This window comes from Emys orbicularis, chromosome 2 (assembly GCF_028017835.1).
Source record: "Emys orbicularis isolate rEmyOrb1 chromosome 2, rEmyOrb1.hap1, whole genome shotgun sequence".
NCBI lineage: Eukaryota > Metazoa > Chordata > Testudines > Emydidae > Emys > Emys orbicularis.
Window position 1 is genome coordinate 207067370 of NC_088684.1, and position 13570 is coordinate 207080939.

Consider the following 13570-nt stretch of genomic DNA (forward strand, 5'->3'; position numbering starts at 1 on the left):
AACAGACTGCTGTGGACAACATGACTAATACTACTTTCTGGACTATAGCGTCTGTGCTTCCAAAAATGATGATAATTTGGAGCAGGCTTAGAAGAGCAACAAGACTAAATTCTTGTCCAGGAAACACAATGCAAGAGGCTACAGCAGCAGCAATCAGTTTATTGAATACAAAGTTAAGAGGGAGCTTGAGTGCAGTTTTTATGTACCTATACAGGGAGATGATGTTAGATAGGCCTTTAGCACATGAAATCTAATGGCTGAAAAATTAAGTCATGCAAATTCAAACTGAAAACAGCGTAAGTAGGCTATATTATATATACACACACAATTATAATTTTATATTATAATTGGCAAGGTATGTGGTAAATTTTAGAGTTTTAAAAATCAAAATGGGATGTCTATTCAATCACAAGTTGGGCAAAAGGCAGAAATTCCTGAATTAAGTGCTATGGTTTGGGATGCAGGTCAGAATAGATAACTAATGGTCCTTTCTAGCCTCAGGAGGAGAAGAAAAGCAAAACACCACACACACCACAATTGAGCTGTTCCATAAAGTGTTAAATTGAGCAATGGGCATCTACCTCTGATTAGCCATTTACTTATTTAAGGCACTTGACATCTTGGTAATGATTTACTTCAGAGACGGAAGCTTTTAACAAGCTTCTTGCCTCCAGTGCATGTAGATTCTGGTTTATCATGTTACTTATGAGTGCTAGAATGATGAAACATTCACATGACTATACAAATCAAGAGGGGTGTAGCTATAACAAGTCTACCAGCTCATAGAGCTATGAGTTATCCTAGCAAACTTCTTGGGTCTGATTATCTAGTTAAATATTTTTTCCTCCTGAACTGTTGTGGCACTACCAGAGAGCTCTAGAGAAGACAAAGGTGTTTGGAGCAGGGAGATCTATGTTCTGTATGCACTGACAAGGTCTGAGCATAACAAGCTACTTAAACTTCAGTGAGAGGTCAGAGATGACTTTGACATTCCAAAGTCATTGATTAATAGCCAACTAGCACAACAAACCAGCTACAGGGAATATGTGCTGTGGAAGAAGTTTGTGGCTTGAACTACACCTGTCTTTCCTTAGCAGATCCATAGTTAGCACACACAGAGTATTTTTGTAAGTGGTTCTTACATTCTCTTCATTTAATGGAAACAGCTGTAATTTAATCTTTTCCACCCAGAAGCTAAGAACAAACAATTCTTAAATCAACATTGAAGTGGGAGAAATATATAACACCAAACATACATAGAATTCTGCACTCCGAATGTGAAAATGCAGAATTAAAATTTGACATGCCAAGCCACCATTGGCATAAGATTTGGTGATTATACCCAACCCACCCTCTGACAGAAGAAGATTTAGCTAGCAACACGTATCTTTTAGAATTTGAGTCAGAGGCAACAAAACTGTCCAATGAAACATCCAGTGTTGGAATCTCAGGGGTCTGTTTGAACCTCCTTTGCCAAAAAAGGGAATTTTTTTCCTTCAGCTGTCCTACACGTGTAGGGTTTCTTGCATAGTCTGTTGAAGTCCCCAAAAGTAAAATGCAACAAAGCGATAGTTATAAGCCTATATCTGAATCACTACTGCCTAAAATGGCAGTACAGAGAAGTCTGTACAAACAGGCTGTTCAACTGATTTTCTGACACTATGGAGTCAACAAGGTGATTTAACTTAGACACGTCAAGCTGGTTAAGTACCTAGCTGAATCAAATACACTTCAGAAAGCTGCAGAGGAAGATCTAGTGTAGGCAGGGTCTATTTCACGCTGACTTGTATTCTGAACCACTGCAATTTTGGCCCATAGCCACACTAGCACAGTTCCGAGCCATTTAAATTGAAATGCCCTCTGCATCTCTCTTCCATGTGTCTCTGCTCAGCTCCCAGAATCTACTGCATCTGAGATGTTTTGAAGTACCCCAGTAATTTGTTCTATTCCCATACACAGTGCCACCAAGACAGTTCAGAGAGAGGTATTTTAACTTGGAGTACATGTGTAGTGACATGGCATTTTACAGCCATGCCAGGATTAAGTGGTTTTTAGGATAACAGAAGAGAATTTAAGAGTTAAAGTGGTGTTAGGCTCAGGTCAGGTGTACCCAAATTCAGAGTTAAATGTATTGGATGTATGAGACCGGTAGCTGCAGCAGCAGGGACGGCAAGACATCTGCAGAAGTTGTCCCTTAAAACCAGAGTGCTGGGGATCATTTAACTGTTAGAAGTATATGTGCTCTCTGGATAGAGCACTACAGTCTCCACATCTGTCAAGCTATCATTACATAAAGCAGCAAGTGGATATTGAGTTATTTTTTACTGTATATTAAATTCTTTGTTTCAGGAACTGGAAAAATCTGAATTCTGAAGAGTTGTTTTGTCATTAGTATTCTCCACTGAGGATTAATCTTTCAACTATCCTAGACCTAGTTTTCCTACAGGAGAGGGGACCTCAGGGAAAGTCATGGCTGGACTCCTGAAAGACACTCCGGACACTCTGACAATCATCCCCACTGTTCTATTCTCTGAAGATCAGGAAACTAAATTTCTCTAAGTCTTGACCTCTGAAAAGAAGCATTGAAATTGGGGTTACAAAAAACAAGCTTTGAAGTTAGTACAGAGTTTAGAACAATATGGTAGGAAGGTAGGAAAGCAAGTCCAGTTGCTTAGGTGTTTACTAGTACAGATAACCCATCCCTAGATTAGACTTGTGCTTCAGTACAGTAGTCAGGAAAGAAAACCCACACATCAGTGCAATTCTGTTAACTTTATTGCTTTTAAGCAATAAGTGAGTGTACTTATTTACAATTTAGAGTGCTTTATTTCAAGTGTTCCTTTCATTTAATATTTTATATGGTGTACTCCAACTCTTTACCGTGTTACTTCTTACCCTTTAACTGTGCATAGTAGCTTAGAAAGATTTATACAAAACAAAAAAAAGTTACTTATGGACTCATTTTAAAGATTAAGAGACATGCAACCTCAGTAGGTTTGTGTTCTTCCCCCAGCATTTGTAATCAGATTTTCCCCTTGCATTTGCAATAGTCAGATTATCTTCTTTTGTAGAGAGACCTCTTTGATCCACACCCTAAAAGAAAAGAGAAAAATTGAGAAATTTAGTTTTTAAACATATGCACTTTCCCTTCACTGATGCTTGTTGTAAAGTCTTCCTTTAAAACAGGCAACTAGCAAGTGAGCTATACTATTGCAGGAAGTAAACTAGGAGTTTGAGACATACTGAAGTCCCACCAGCTCTGCAGACCTCGGTTCTGCAGCACAGATTCTGGATTGTATAACACTAGTACAGAAGATTAGAAATTGATTATTTTAAAGATGGTTTGTTGAACCAGTTAGTATAAAATTCCTTGCATTATTGGTTTGATATTAAGTTATCTTATTTCGTTCCTTAATTTTGGTGCAGGACTATCAGGAATACATAAATGCATTGCAGAAACTGAAGGCGGCAGGCTGGAAACATGGGCCATTTTTGGCATTAGCAGGGAAATACAGGAGGCAGTTTGGAATGTACAAGCTGACTGAATACTCCTCCTAAAAAGGATCAGGAGTGAAATGTCATCACGGTGCACATCTTAAGTCATAGTTAGGCTTTGGGACCACAATGATTTTGATTAGTCAGGCACTTGCTCCTCTAAGCTACTGTTTCAGACTGCAGACAGATTCAAACACGCCATTGGTTTATACTGTTCATGTTAGGAGGGTTTATTGTGGAAAACCAGTTTCAGGTGGGAGAAAGTTTTTTCCTTCATGGTATTCCCTACACATGAACAGTCTTCTTCCTCCTCCATTTGGTCAAGCAACTATGCTCTCCCTCACCAAATGTCCCATAGGAGAGCCTCACCTCTTTGAGCTAGCTTCTAACCACCATGGACCTCTACTCTTAACTCACAATGCTTTCATAAAGTCACATTAGAACATATTAATTAGTATAAGATTAAAGACCTTGGAATTAAGACATGTGCAAACTTAATTGTTCAATCACTTGAGTTTGTTACATCTCTATTTTGTCTTTAACAATAAGTCCCTGCTCCAGAGTATACAGTGCATTAAAAAACAAACTATAGTACCATTAGTGTGATATGAAATGCCAACCATTGTTTTTTAAAATAAAAATTTGGAAGCCTATAGTTTAAGGACGGAAAGATGCTTTGTAGTAGAGAGTGACGGGGTCAAAAAGTTCTTTTATGACCAAGGAGTAAAGGAGTATCTAAAAAGGTACTCATGTTTGGAATGTAGATAATCCAAGAGGGGAAAGAAAAAACAACAACAACAACAACAACAACAAAAACACCACAGCAGTAAACTTACAGTTACTGCTAGAACATATCTAGTGTTCATGGCATATAATAGTATGCTAACCTTTGTGTGCACTGGGTTTAGGCATTTCCCATACTTCAATGTCTTCTGCCTCACATCTTGTGTCTCTACGTTTGTAAGGGGGTTTGCCTATCCTTTTCCTTTTTGGTTTATCCAAAAGCAGATTACCTGAATGACCAAATAAAAGTAGCATTATTACTTTTTCAAGCAATTCAGAATATTTAGCTTTCACTTAAGACAGGCTCTCACTTAAGTTTATAGTATTTAATAACTTTTACTCTTTCCTGAAGCAAGGATTCTCTCTCTTCCGCACACACTGTTCTGCCACTCTATACAATTAGTGTGGATCAACAGCTATAACCAACATTTTCTAAAAGCAATACCTGCATAGGTGCTAACATGAGGTTTAGCTGTAACATAAGAACATAAGAACATAAGAAAGGCCGTACTGGGTCAGACCAAAGGTCCATCTAGCCCAGTATCTGTCTACCGACAGTGGCCAATGCCAGGTGCCCCAGAGGAAGTGAACCTTACAGGCAATGATCAAGTGATCTCTCTCCTGCCATCCATCTCCATCCTCTGACGAACAGAGGCTAGGGACACCATTCTTACCCATCCTGGCTAATAGCCATTTATGGACTTAGCCACCATGAATTTATCCAGTCCCCTTTTAAACATTGTTATAGTCCTAGCCTTCACAACCTCCTCAGGTAAGGAGTTCCACAAGTTGACTGTGCGCTGCGTGAAGAATTCACTTGTCAAGAGAGTAATGAACTGCTGCTGAGGGTGCACAGAAGAGTTATGTCCCTAGCTAGGACAGGGTTCAAGTATCTTAACTATGTAGCAATACATTGTCCTAGTAAAGACTGCATTGATACAAGGCATCATTTCTTGCCACATTAAGATATACTGCTGTAGCTTTAAAATAAAAGTTTTGTCCACCACAACCACCCCAACTCTCTCTATATATGCAGACTCCCTCCCCTGCAGAGCAGCCAGATTTATAGATTTTCTGAGCCACATCATGGAGTAGCAAGACCGCAACCAACATGTATTTCCTTCAAAGCAATAGGTTAAATATCCCACCAAAATGGCAAAGTATTCTGCTGAAAACAGTTTCTTTGAAGATTTAAGGGAAGAGGATCTGAGGTGTGACAAGAAATCAGCTGTACCTTGTTCTTTGCTTTTGGTTGGGGATGATAGGCTACCACATATCAAGCTGGCAAACTTGGGTTTAGCACCACTTCTAATCCAGTACTCATCAGCTGTCAGCCCCATGTTTTCCTTTAGTAACCTTACTAATTAAAACATAGTAAAACATTGGAATAATATCAATAAGCATCTACTGTAAGCAACATTACCATACTGACTTGTTACAGCTGACCTACAATACAGAGGCAAAACGTGTAGTCCACTGAGGCCAATATTTGAAGATTTTTTTTTTTAATCTAATATTTATATGGATACCAATCACTGGTAGCTGGGCCCCAGTTTATGGTTTTTTTAAATGTTGTTTATTAGACTCAATATGCATGTTTATCATATTGTACCTTTATGTATTACCAAATTTGATAGATATTGTGAAAGGGCTGCAAAACCTCACATGGAACCAATTACTGCTTGATTATACTAGTATATCATGGCAATTTATGGCAGTGCTTTTGAAGAAAGCAAGAGCAGAATTACTGTAATTAATAGACTGATCAGATAACTGAGTTCCTGTGACACTAACTAGCTAGTGTCACAGGAACTCAGTTATCTGAAGTTGACTTTGCTTGTCTTTGTTTCTAACTAAAGGAAATATTCTCTCCCAGGCCAAGAGGAGTTTAGCACAACTTTAAACTAAATTGTGCTAGAACTGTTTAGTTGTCTTCAACAAGTTAGATTAAAAGGAAGCAGTAGTTTATCTGAAGTTTCAATATTTTGGTTCTCCTGCAGAGATTCCTCTAGTTTTAAGCAAGCTAAGCAACTGCTGAGGGCAGCAGACTTGGCCCAGCCACTCTTCTGTCATAACGGAGGGGGTGGCTGGGCCAAACCTGAGTTGCATTATAAACCCATGTGCCAAGTTACAACACCACTCACTCAAATCTGGCCTGGCCATTCTCCACCCCTCAACTGTAGTCATCACAGAGGAATAGTTGGGCCAAGTTTGAGGGGCAGCACACTGACTTGAGTGGCCTCTACTCCCCTACTATAGATACAGGAAACATGGTTTATATCAGCTAGTGTCATCAGTTTATAAGAAAGTTCCCCCACCGTAGCTGAGCCCATTTTGTAACATGGGGGTATGGTATAGTAGCCAGTGTTTACACAAATTTAAGATATTATATTTCCAAGATGCCATTTGACAGTGGCAAACAAGAGTGACTTCCAATAAATATAACTTGTTAAATAAATGAACAAGTGTATTATCCAAGTCAAAAAGATTAAATGAGGATCAATCCACAGTGTAAGTTGTTTACTAGCTGACATCACTTGAAGCTCAATCTTGGGTAAAAAAAGTTCTACCTTGTCTACTAATATTAAAGACTTCAAATTTAGCCTTAGTCAAAAGTTTGCTGGCTATACACAAGGCAAAAATAGAACACAAGAGTGGCCACACTGGGTCAGACCAAAGGTCCATCTAACCCAGTATACTGTATTCTGACAGTAGCCAATGCCAAGGCCCAGAGGGAACGAACAGAACAGTTAGTCATCAAATGATCCATCCCTTGTCGCCCATTCCCAGCTTCTGGCAAACAGAGGCTAGGGCAGTGGTGAGCAACCTGCAGCCTGCAGATGGCCCGTCAGGGTAATCCGCTGGCAGGCCACCAGACTGTTTGTTTAAATTTGCATGGCCACCTACAGCTCCCATTGGCCGGGAATGGCAAACTGTGGCCACTGGGAGCTGCGGGCGGCCGTGAAAATGTAAACAAACTGTCTGGCAGCCCACCAGTGGATTACCCTGATGGGTCGTGTGCAGCCTGCAGGTTGCCCACCACTGGGCTTGGGACACCATCCCTGCCCATCCTGGCGAATACCCATTTATGGGCGTATCCTCCATGAACTTATCTAGTTCTTTTTTGAACCCTGTTATAGTCTTGGCCTTCAGAACAACATCCTCTGGCAAAGAGTTCCACAGACTGACTGTGCGTTGTGTGAAAAAAAAAAAAAAAAAAAAAACAGACTTCCTTTTGTTGTAGTAGGTTCACTATAGTTCTTTAACTAAAGACCAGAAGAAGTGCTACAATTCTTTAAGAGTCACTTAGGAAAGCCACTGCATTCTCTCTCTTAGCCTTCACAGTTTTAGGGAATACAGCTAGCACTTGGAATTAGAGAGTTAACACATGCTGCAAAGTATTCCAAATTATGATCCCACAGCACTTTTATCCCAGTCATATTAACTCACCTCTTGAAGACTTCTGTGAAGTTCTCTTATGGTCAGATCCCTCTTGTTTTGCTGTAAGCCTCTTTTTTCCATAGTACCCATAATCACTGTACACAACCTCATCCTGTTCCTTCTCACTTGACTTATAAGCCAGACCAGTGCGTTCACAGAACCCACTCTTTGTTTTTATTTTCTCCCGAGCAGGCCAGCTAATCAAGTGAGCTGGTATGGCATTTTTAGGTGGTTTCCAAAACACCCTCTGGCCAATCGGTCTGTAGAAACTGCCTTTACCAGAGGTGAAGTGTCCATATGGAGTGGCTTCTTGAAAGAAATATTCAACTTCATCATCTTCATCCTCGTTGTCACCCTCTTCCTCTGCCACAAAGTATTCTTCAGAGTCTTCAGCCTCTGACAGAGACAAACTCTTAGCAGCTTTTTTCTTTAGGGAGTAGATTTTCTTCTGACCAGAAGATCTAGGGAGGACCCCAATCTTTCTACCTCTGCTGGCCATCTTTTTAATCTTCACTTTTGAACAGCTTTTGAAGTTCTGGCTATTGACAACATTGGTCTGCTCCCTTCCTACCACTTCATCTTCATTAAGGGAGCCACCACTTCTAATTTTCTCTCTCTCTGAGCCCTCTGTACTTTTTTGGAAAGCGTACATGCTCTTCTGAAGCACATAATCAGGGACAAAATAAGATGCTGGTACATCATCAGTCGATGATCCTTCATCTTTAGAAGACATTTCATCAGAAGACAGACTGAGTACACTTTGACGTTTCCTTTGTGGCAAACACATATTATAGTTGTAGTTAGCGTCCATGTCATCCACGCAAGCTAGCCAGCTGTTAGAAGGAACATACTTCTCCACGGATTCTTCACACCATACGCTTTTATCCGTTATCTGACTTACGTTGGTTGGACTGTGGCTCTGATTTAGCTTTTTCTGCAGTGGACTTGAGTCATGTGTTATTTCCGTACTGGATGGAAATAATCCTGCTTGCTGATCAAGGTTGGACTCCTCTTCAGAAGTTTTTGAAGCAGCAGATCTTTTCAAACTAGATTTTTTAAACAATGTGTCCTGCCTTGCCACTAGCTGATCATTACGAACAGTTCTGGCTATCTCAGCAATTTGCATTGCCCTGGCTTCACCTAGAGGAGATTTTGCCCTTTGGCTTGCATTTCCCGGCTTTTCTGCATCTAGTTTTACTTCATTATTTTGGACCTCTTTTTCCTGCCCATCTTCACCACTCTGCTTCAAAGAAAGAGCAGTTTTTCGTTCATCTGAATAAGAAGCGCATGACACCAATTCCTCCCCTTCATGAGGGCTATATATTACCCCTTCACAAGAGCTAACAGAAAACAAGTCACGTTGCACGATATTCTCTGGGACTGGTTTACCACTTGCCACATCATACAGAGGAATAGTTTCCTTAAAGGACTTCCATAGCTGAATTGCAGGCGAGCCATTTCCATACTCTATTCGGACCTCTTCTTTCTCAAAAGCATAGCTTCCTGAAGGAATGTTTCTATACTGTGAAGAGCTGGAAGACCCCTTATTTTGAAAGTCTCTTTCTGGCACAAGAGAAGATCCAGATGAATCTTGTTTCACTGAAGTACTTTCAGTTTCTGTACCCATACCAGAAGAAACACAGCCTATATTTCCTGCTTCACAGCCTTTAGTTTCTGTACGGAGATCCTGATGCTTTTTTGGTTTGTTTTCAGGCTGTCTAGGATCAGTCTGTGTTTCTTTAGTCACTGTTCTTTTCCCAGGGCCACTATAATGTCTAAACCTTGTTGCATGATAAAACAGAGGAGAGGGTGGGGGAACATTAAAATAAGGTCTTCTGTTAACTCTTGTGTGCATGGGATGTTGTGGAACAAGATATCCAGGGTACTCATGTAGTGCAACAGAATAAAATGGAAAATATGGATTTCCACTTCTGAAACCTAGAGATATTGAAGAGGGAAAGGAGAGAGATATGCATTTGTCTATATAAACAGCACTATCTTCTGAAATAAAAGCTGAAAGTCATCAGAATCCATTAGGTACATAGGAACTTCCATGCTAGCTCACACCAGTGGGCTATCTAGTTAAATATCCCACCTCCAACATTGTCTAGTACCAAATACTTAAGAGGAGAGTGCAAGAACTCCATAGGTTGGCAATTACAGGGTAATATGCCTATAGGTTACATTTCTTCCTAATTCCTGAAGCATGAGATTTAATTTGCCATCCAAACTGCTGGAGCTTTTATCTATTAAGTTATTGTCTATTAGAATGCCTTTTAAAGAACAGCTCTAACTACAGTTAGAAATTCAATTAATATATGCATTGGCAAGCACGTATTGAGCAATAGTATGTACTCTTAAGGTGTGTTATGAGCATTTTAATAAGATCATCTGATGTTCACTGGAAGTTTCTACTTGAAACTATGCAGCCTCATAAAGAGTCCTGTGGCACCTTATAGACTAACAGACGTATTGGAGCATAAGCATAAATATTCACCCACGAAAGCTTATGCTCCAATACGTCTGTTAGTCTATAAGGTGCCACAGGACTCTGTCGCTTTTTACAGATCCAGACTAACACGGCTACCCCTCTGATACTATGCAGTCTCATATTAGCCAAGACTAATCAGAAAGCCATCAATACCAATAAAAAAAGCAATTGAAAGCCTATTATGGAGTCAAATTTATACTTGCTAGAATTTATATTGCTAGAAACAAGATTGAAATAGCTTTACTTGCCTTGTGCATTTAGTTAAGCTTCAGGCATAACATTCTCAACTCTGCCTTTGCCCTGCTATTACAGTACACGGGATATTTTAAAAAAATCCCACTCAATTTTTAGAAACCTCCATATAGTCCCCCCCCCCCCCCCCCCCCATCGTTCATTGCCTTAAGGCAATGGGAGTTTGGAGGATTTTGCTGTACAATTAAATGAAGCATTTGCAGTTTCTCTTGAACCCGAAGTTGTTCCAGCAGCAACCCCACCACAGTAGTCCCTGCAGTCCAATGCAGGCTTTGGCATGGAACCTTTTAACAGGCACCACAGTGAGAGAAGTGTCCCAAACATGAAACTGGTTGGAGACTGGAAGTTGACTGACAGTTTCTATTTCAGCTCTGCCACACTCTTCCTGTAGAACCTCGGGCAAGTCAGTCTGTTCATCAATGCCCATTCTCCACAAACTGTAAATATGAACAGGCACTTACCACACAAGGGTACTCATTCCATATCTGTTAAGGTGTCAAAACCAGCACTATCTTACAGTTCAGCACTGAGTTATGTCAAGGTTTCTGCCTTGACTGAAGTTAGCCAAACTGATTTTATTCAACATTCCTCACAGGCAAAGGATATAGTAGTGATCCCCTTTATACATGTGCTTTCCTATTGTTGCCAGTTGCTGAAACTGCCTGCTTCTGTTTCCAAACTCTTCCTAGAAACTTACTCTTCTTGTCCAGTTCAGTTGGTGTTGCCCCACTCATGAAACAGACATCAAACACCAGTTTACAATATAGCTGAACAAATAGACAAGGAGAGCACATTTTAAGAGAGATGCCTTCAGTTTATACACTAATTCTAGGCTTCATGATATTGGGGAAATACAAAAGTTACACAACAGATAAAAGGAGCTTTAATATAAAGTTTGCATTTCCTTCACTCAGGTAGTAATTCAAAAGGCATGTTTTCCTCAGATGGCTGTATTTTGCCTTACCTGGGGCAGGTACACAGTATGGATTATATAGATGACTAAGGTACCATGGATTTGGGAAAGGTTGTTGTGCTGTTGGCTGCGCATAAAAAAAGGGTCTTGTGTGGTTTGTGGAATATGGTCCATTTTCTGAAGCTGGAGCAGTGTTCATTTTTTAAGCTGAAAGACAAAAAGTTATCAGGATTTGCCATTTTAAAACTACCCAGGGAGATGACAGATCACATTTCTAAACAAGTCATAGTATTGCAGGGATGAACAGACTAAAAAGCATCCAAGTTAGAAAAATAAAACATCCTCCCACACCCATGCAACTGACTCCATCTTGAAAATTTTCACTCCCGTTCATTTCTGCCCCCATTAGGAGAGAAGATATGAAGTCCACGGTAATATTTAGAGATAGAAAAATCAGGTTTACTATCAAGCCAAGAAGTTTGACACTCAGCTGTCATTTGTCTCACTAGGCAGCCACATGACAAAAAGCAAGACAGTCTTTATACACACCATTTATGAGCATATAACAAAAAAACAAAAACCCCACCAACTTCATCCATTCTTCTCTAGATTCTGGGGTGGTTTTTTTTTTAAACCAAAACAAAACCACAACAGAATTTTTCTCTTTTCTAGATAAGCAGAGTTAAACTTTTTTTATAAACTATATACCACCAAGCCCCTCTGAAACAACCTGCACAAGAAGCACCTTGCTGTCCACAATTAACTTACAAAGCGGTAAAAGAGGGGTTAGAAAGTAAAACAGTTGGCACTAGCTGGTATGAAGTGAGGCAGACATTTTGATGAGCTAAAGACTTCATAAAAGTAAATGACAAAAGTTGAACCAACAACCTGTTACGGATTGGTACACAGCTCACTCCTCAGGAGAAAGAAAAGCACTCAGGGCACAGTCCTCTTTCCTTCAGATTCCATCTAGAACACAGTTTTAACACAGATTAACTAGCCACCATGAACCTACATGCTCTTCTTACTGCACCCACTCTTCTAGACCAGACACCCAAAAGGCTAGTTTGACCTTTGAAGAAAGCAAGCCCTACAAAGGTAAGCTATTCCTCCCCCATCAAAGTCCTCCCAAAACTAAGGTCCATGCTGCTGCTTGCAGCCCAGCAAGAGACTAGCCATGCCTTCACCTCACCTTGTTTATGGAACAGAACTACCACTTTCCACTCCCTTCTCCACCTGCGGCTCATTTAATAGTGATCCAGGGACCTTTTCCATCAATCAATGGGAGTGGTAGCCAATGGAGGGAGCAGGAAGAGCGGCAAGTGTTCCAACACCCAGGCAGAAGATTCCAGGAAACGGGTACCCCAATCCTGCAAACACGTCCATGCATTTTATTTTCAATCTGTATAAGAATTGTGACCTAACTCATGTTGATCGCAGGCAAAAACAAAATATGATCAGTCCTGAACTTAAAGTTGCAGTTCAAAATAGAATCTTTTTGTGAAAAAAATCCTCAGAAAGCATAAAAAATGTTTGTCAAATTTTATTGATTGATTTTATTGGTCACTGTTAATACTAACAAAAGTAAGAGACTAATGATTTTATATGTCAACACAGGGAATTAGACAGCTGAAATTCACATCCCACCTGCTTAAGCAAGGAGGTGTGTCTGCTCCAACAAAATATACTCCAACTCTTGAAATGTATGAAAATTAATGATAGAAAAATGATTGGGATCCCAATCCAGCCATGGGTCTTTAAAAAATGTGGGGATTCTGTCACTTCATTGAGACATCTCAATGAATCACAGAGCACCTATCATTCTTGGCAGGGACAGTGAGAGGAAAAAGAGAAGCATGATGTGAGGATGGAGAGATTAACTCACATGGGAAGAGAGAGAGAGATGTGGATGAATTGGAATCTCTATGGCTATGTCTACACTACGCACCTTTTGGTGACACAGCAGTGCTGCTAAAAGGCACACAGTGTAGCCACTGTTTGTCAGCAGGAGAGAGCTCTCCCGCCAACAAAAAACTTCCACCCCCAAAGAGCGGCAGTAGCTTTGTCGGCAGGAGAGCTCTCCTGCCAACAAAGCACTGTTCACACCAGCCCTTTTCGCCAGCAAAACTTTTGTTGTTCGGGGGGAGGGGGAGTTTCCACACCTCTGAACGACAAAATTGTTCAGGTTCCAGGGT

General features: G+C 40.3%; 1 protein-coding gene across 1 annotated transcript; it reads right to left on the reverse strand.

Annotated features, from left to right (window-relative positions):
* Positions 1-3055: 3055 nt before the first annotated feature.
* On the reverse strand, positions 3056-11574 carry LOC135873782 (uncharacterized). The gene is made up of 6 exons (XM_065398403.1): positions 11427-11574; positions 7729-9657; positions 5513-5638; positions 4724-4750; positions 4383-4508; positions 3056-3093 (listed from the first exon to the last, which is right to left on the reverse strand). Exons 1-6 carry the CDS (start codon positions 11572-11574, stop codon positions 3056-3058), a joined length of 2394 nt encoding a protein of 797 aa, XP_065254475.1.
* Between the last annotated feature and the right edge of the window lie 1996 nt (positions 11575-13570).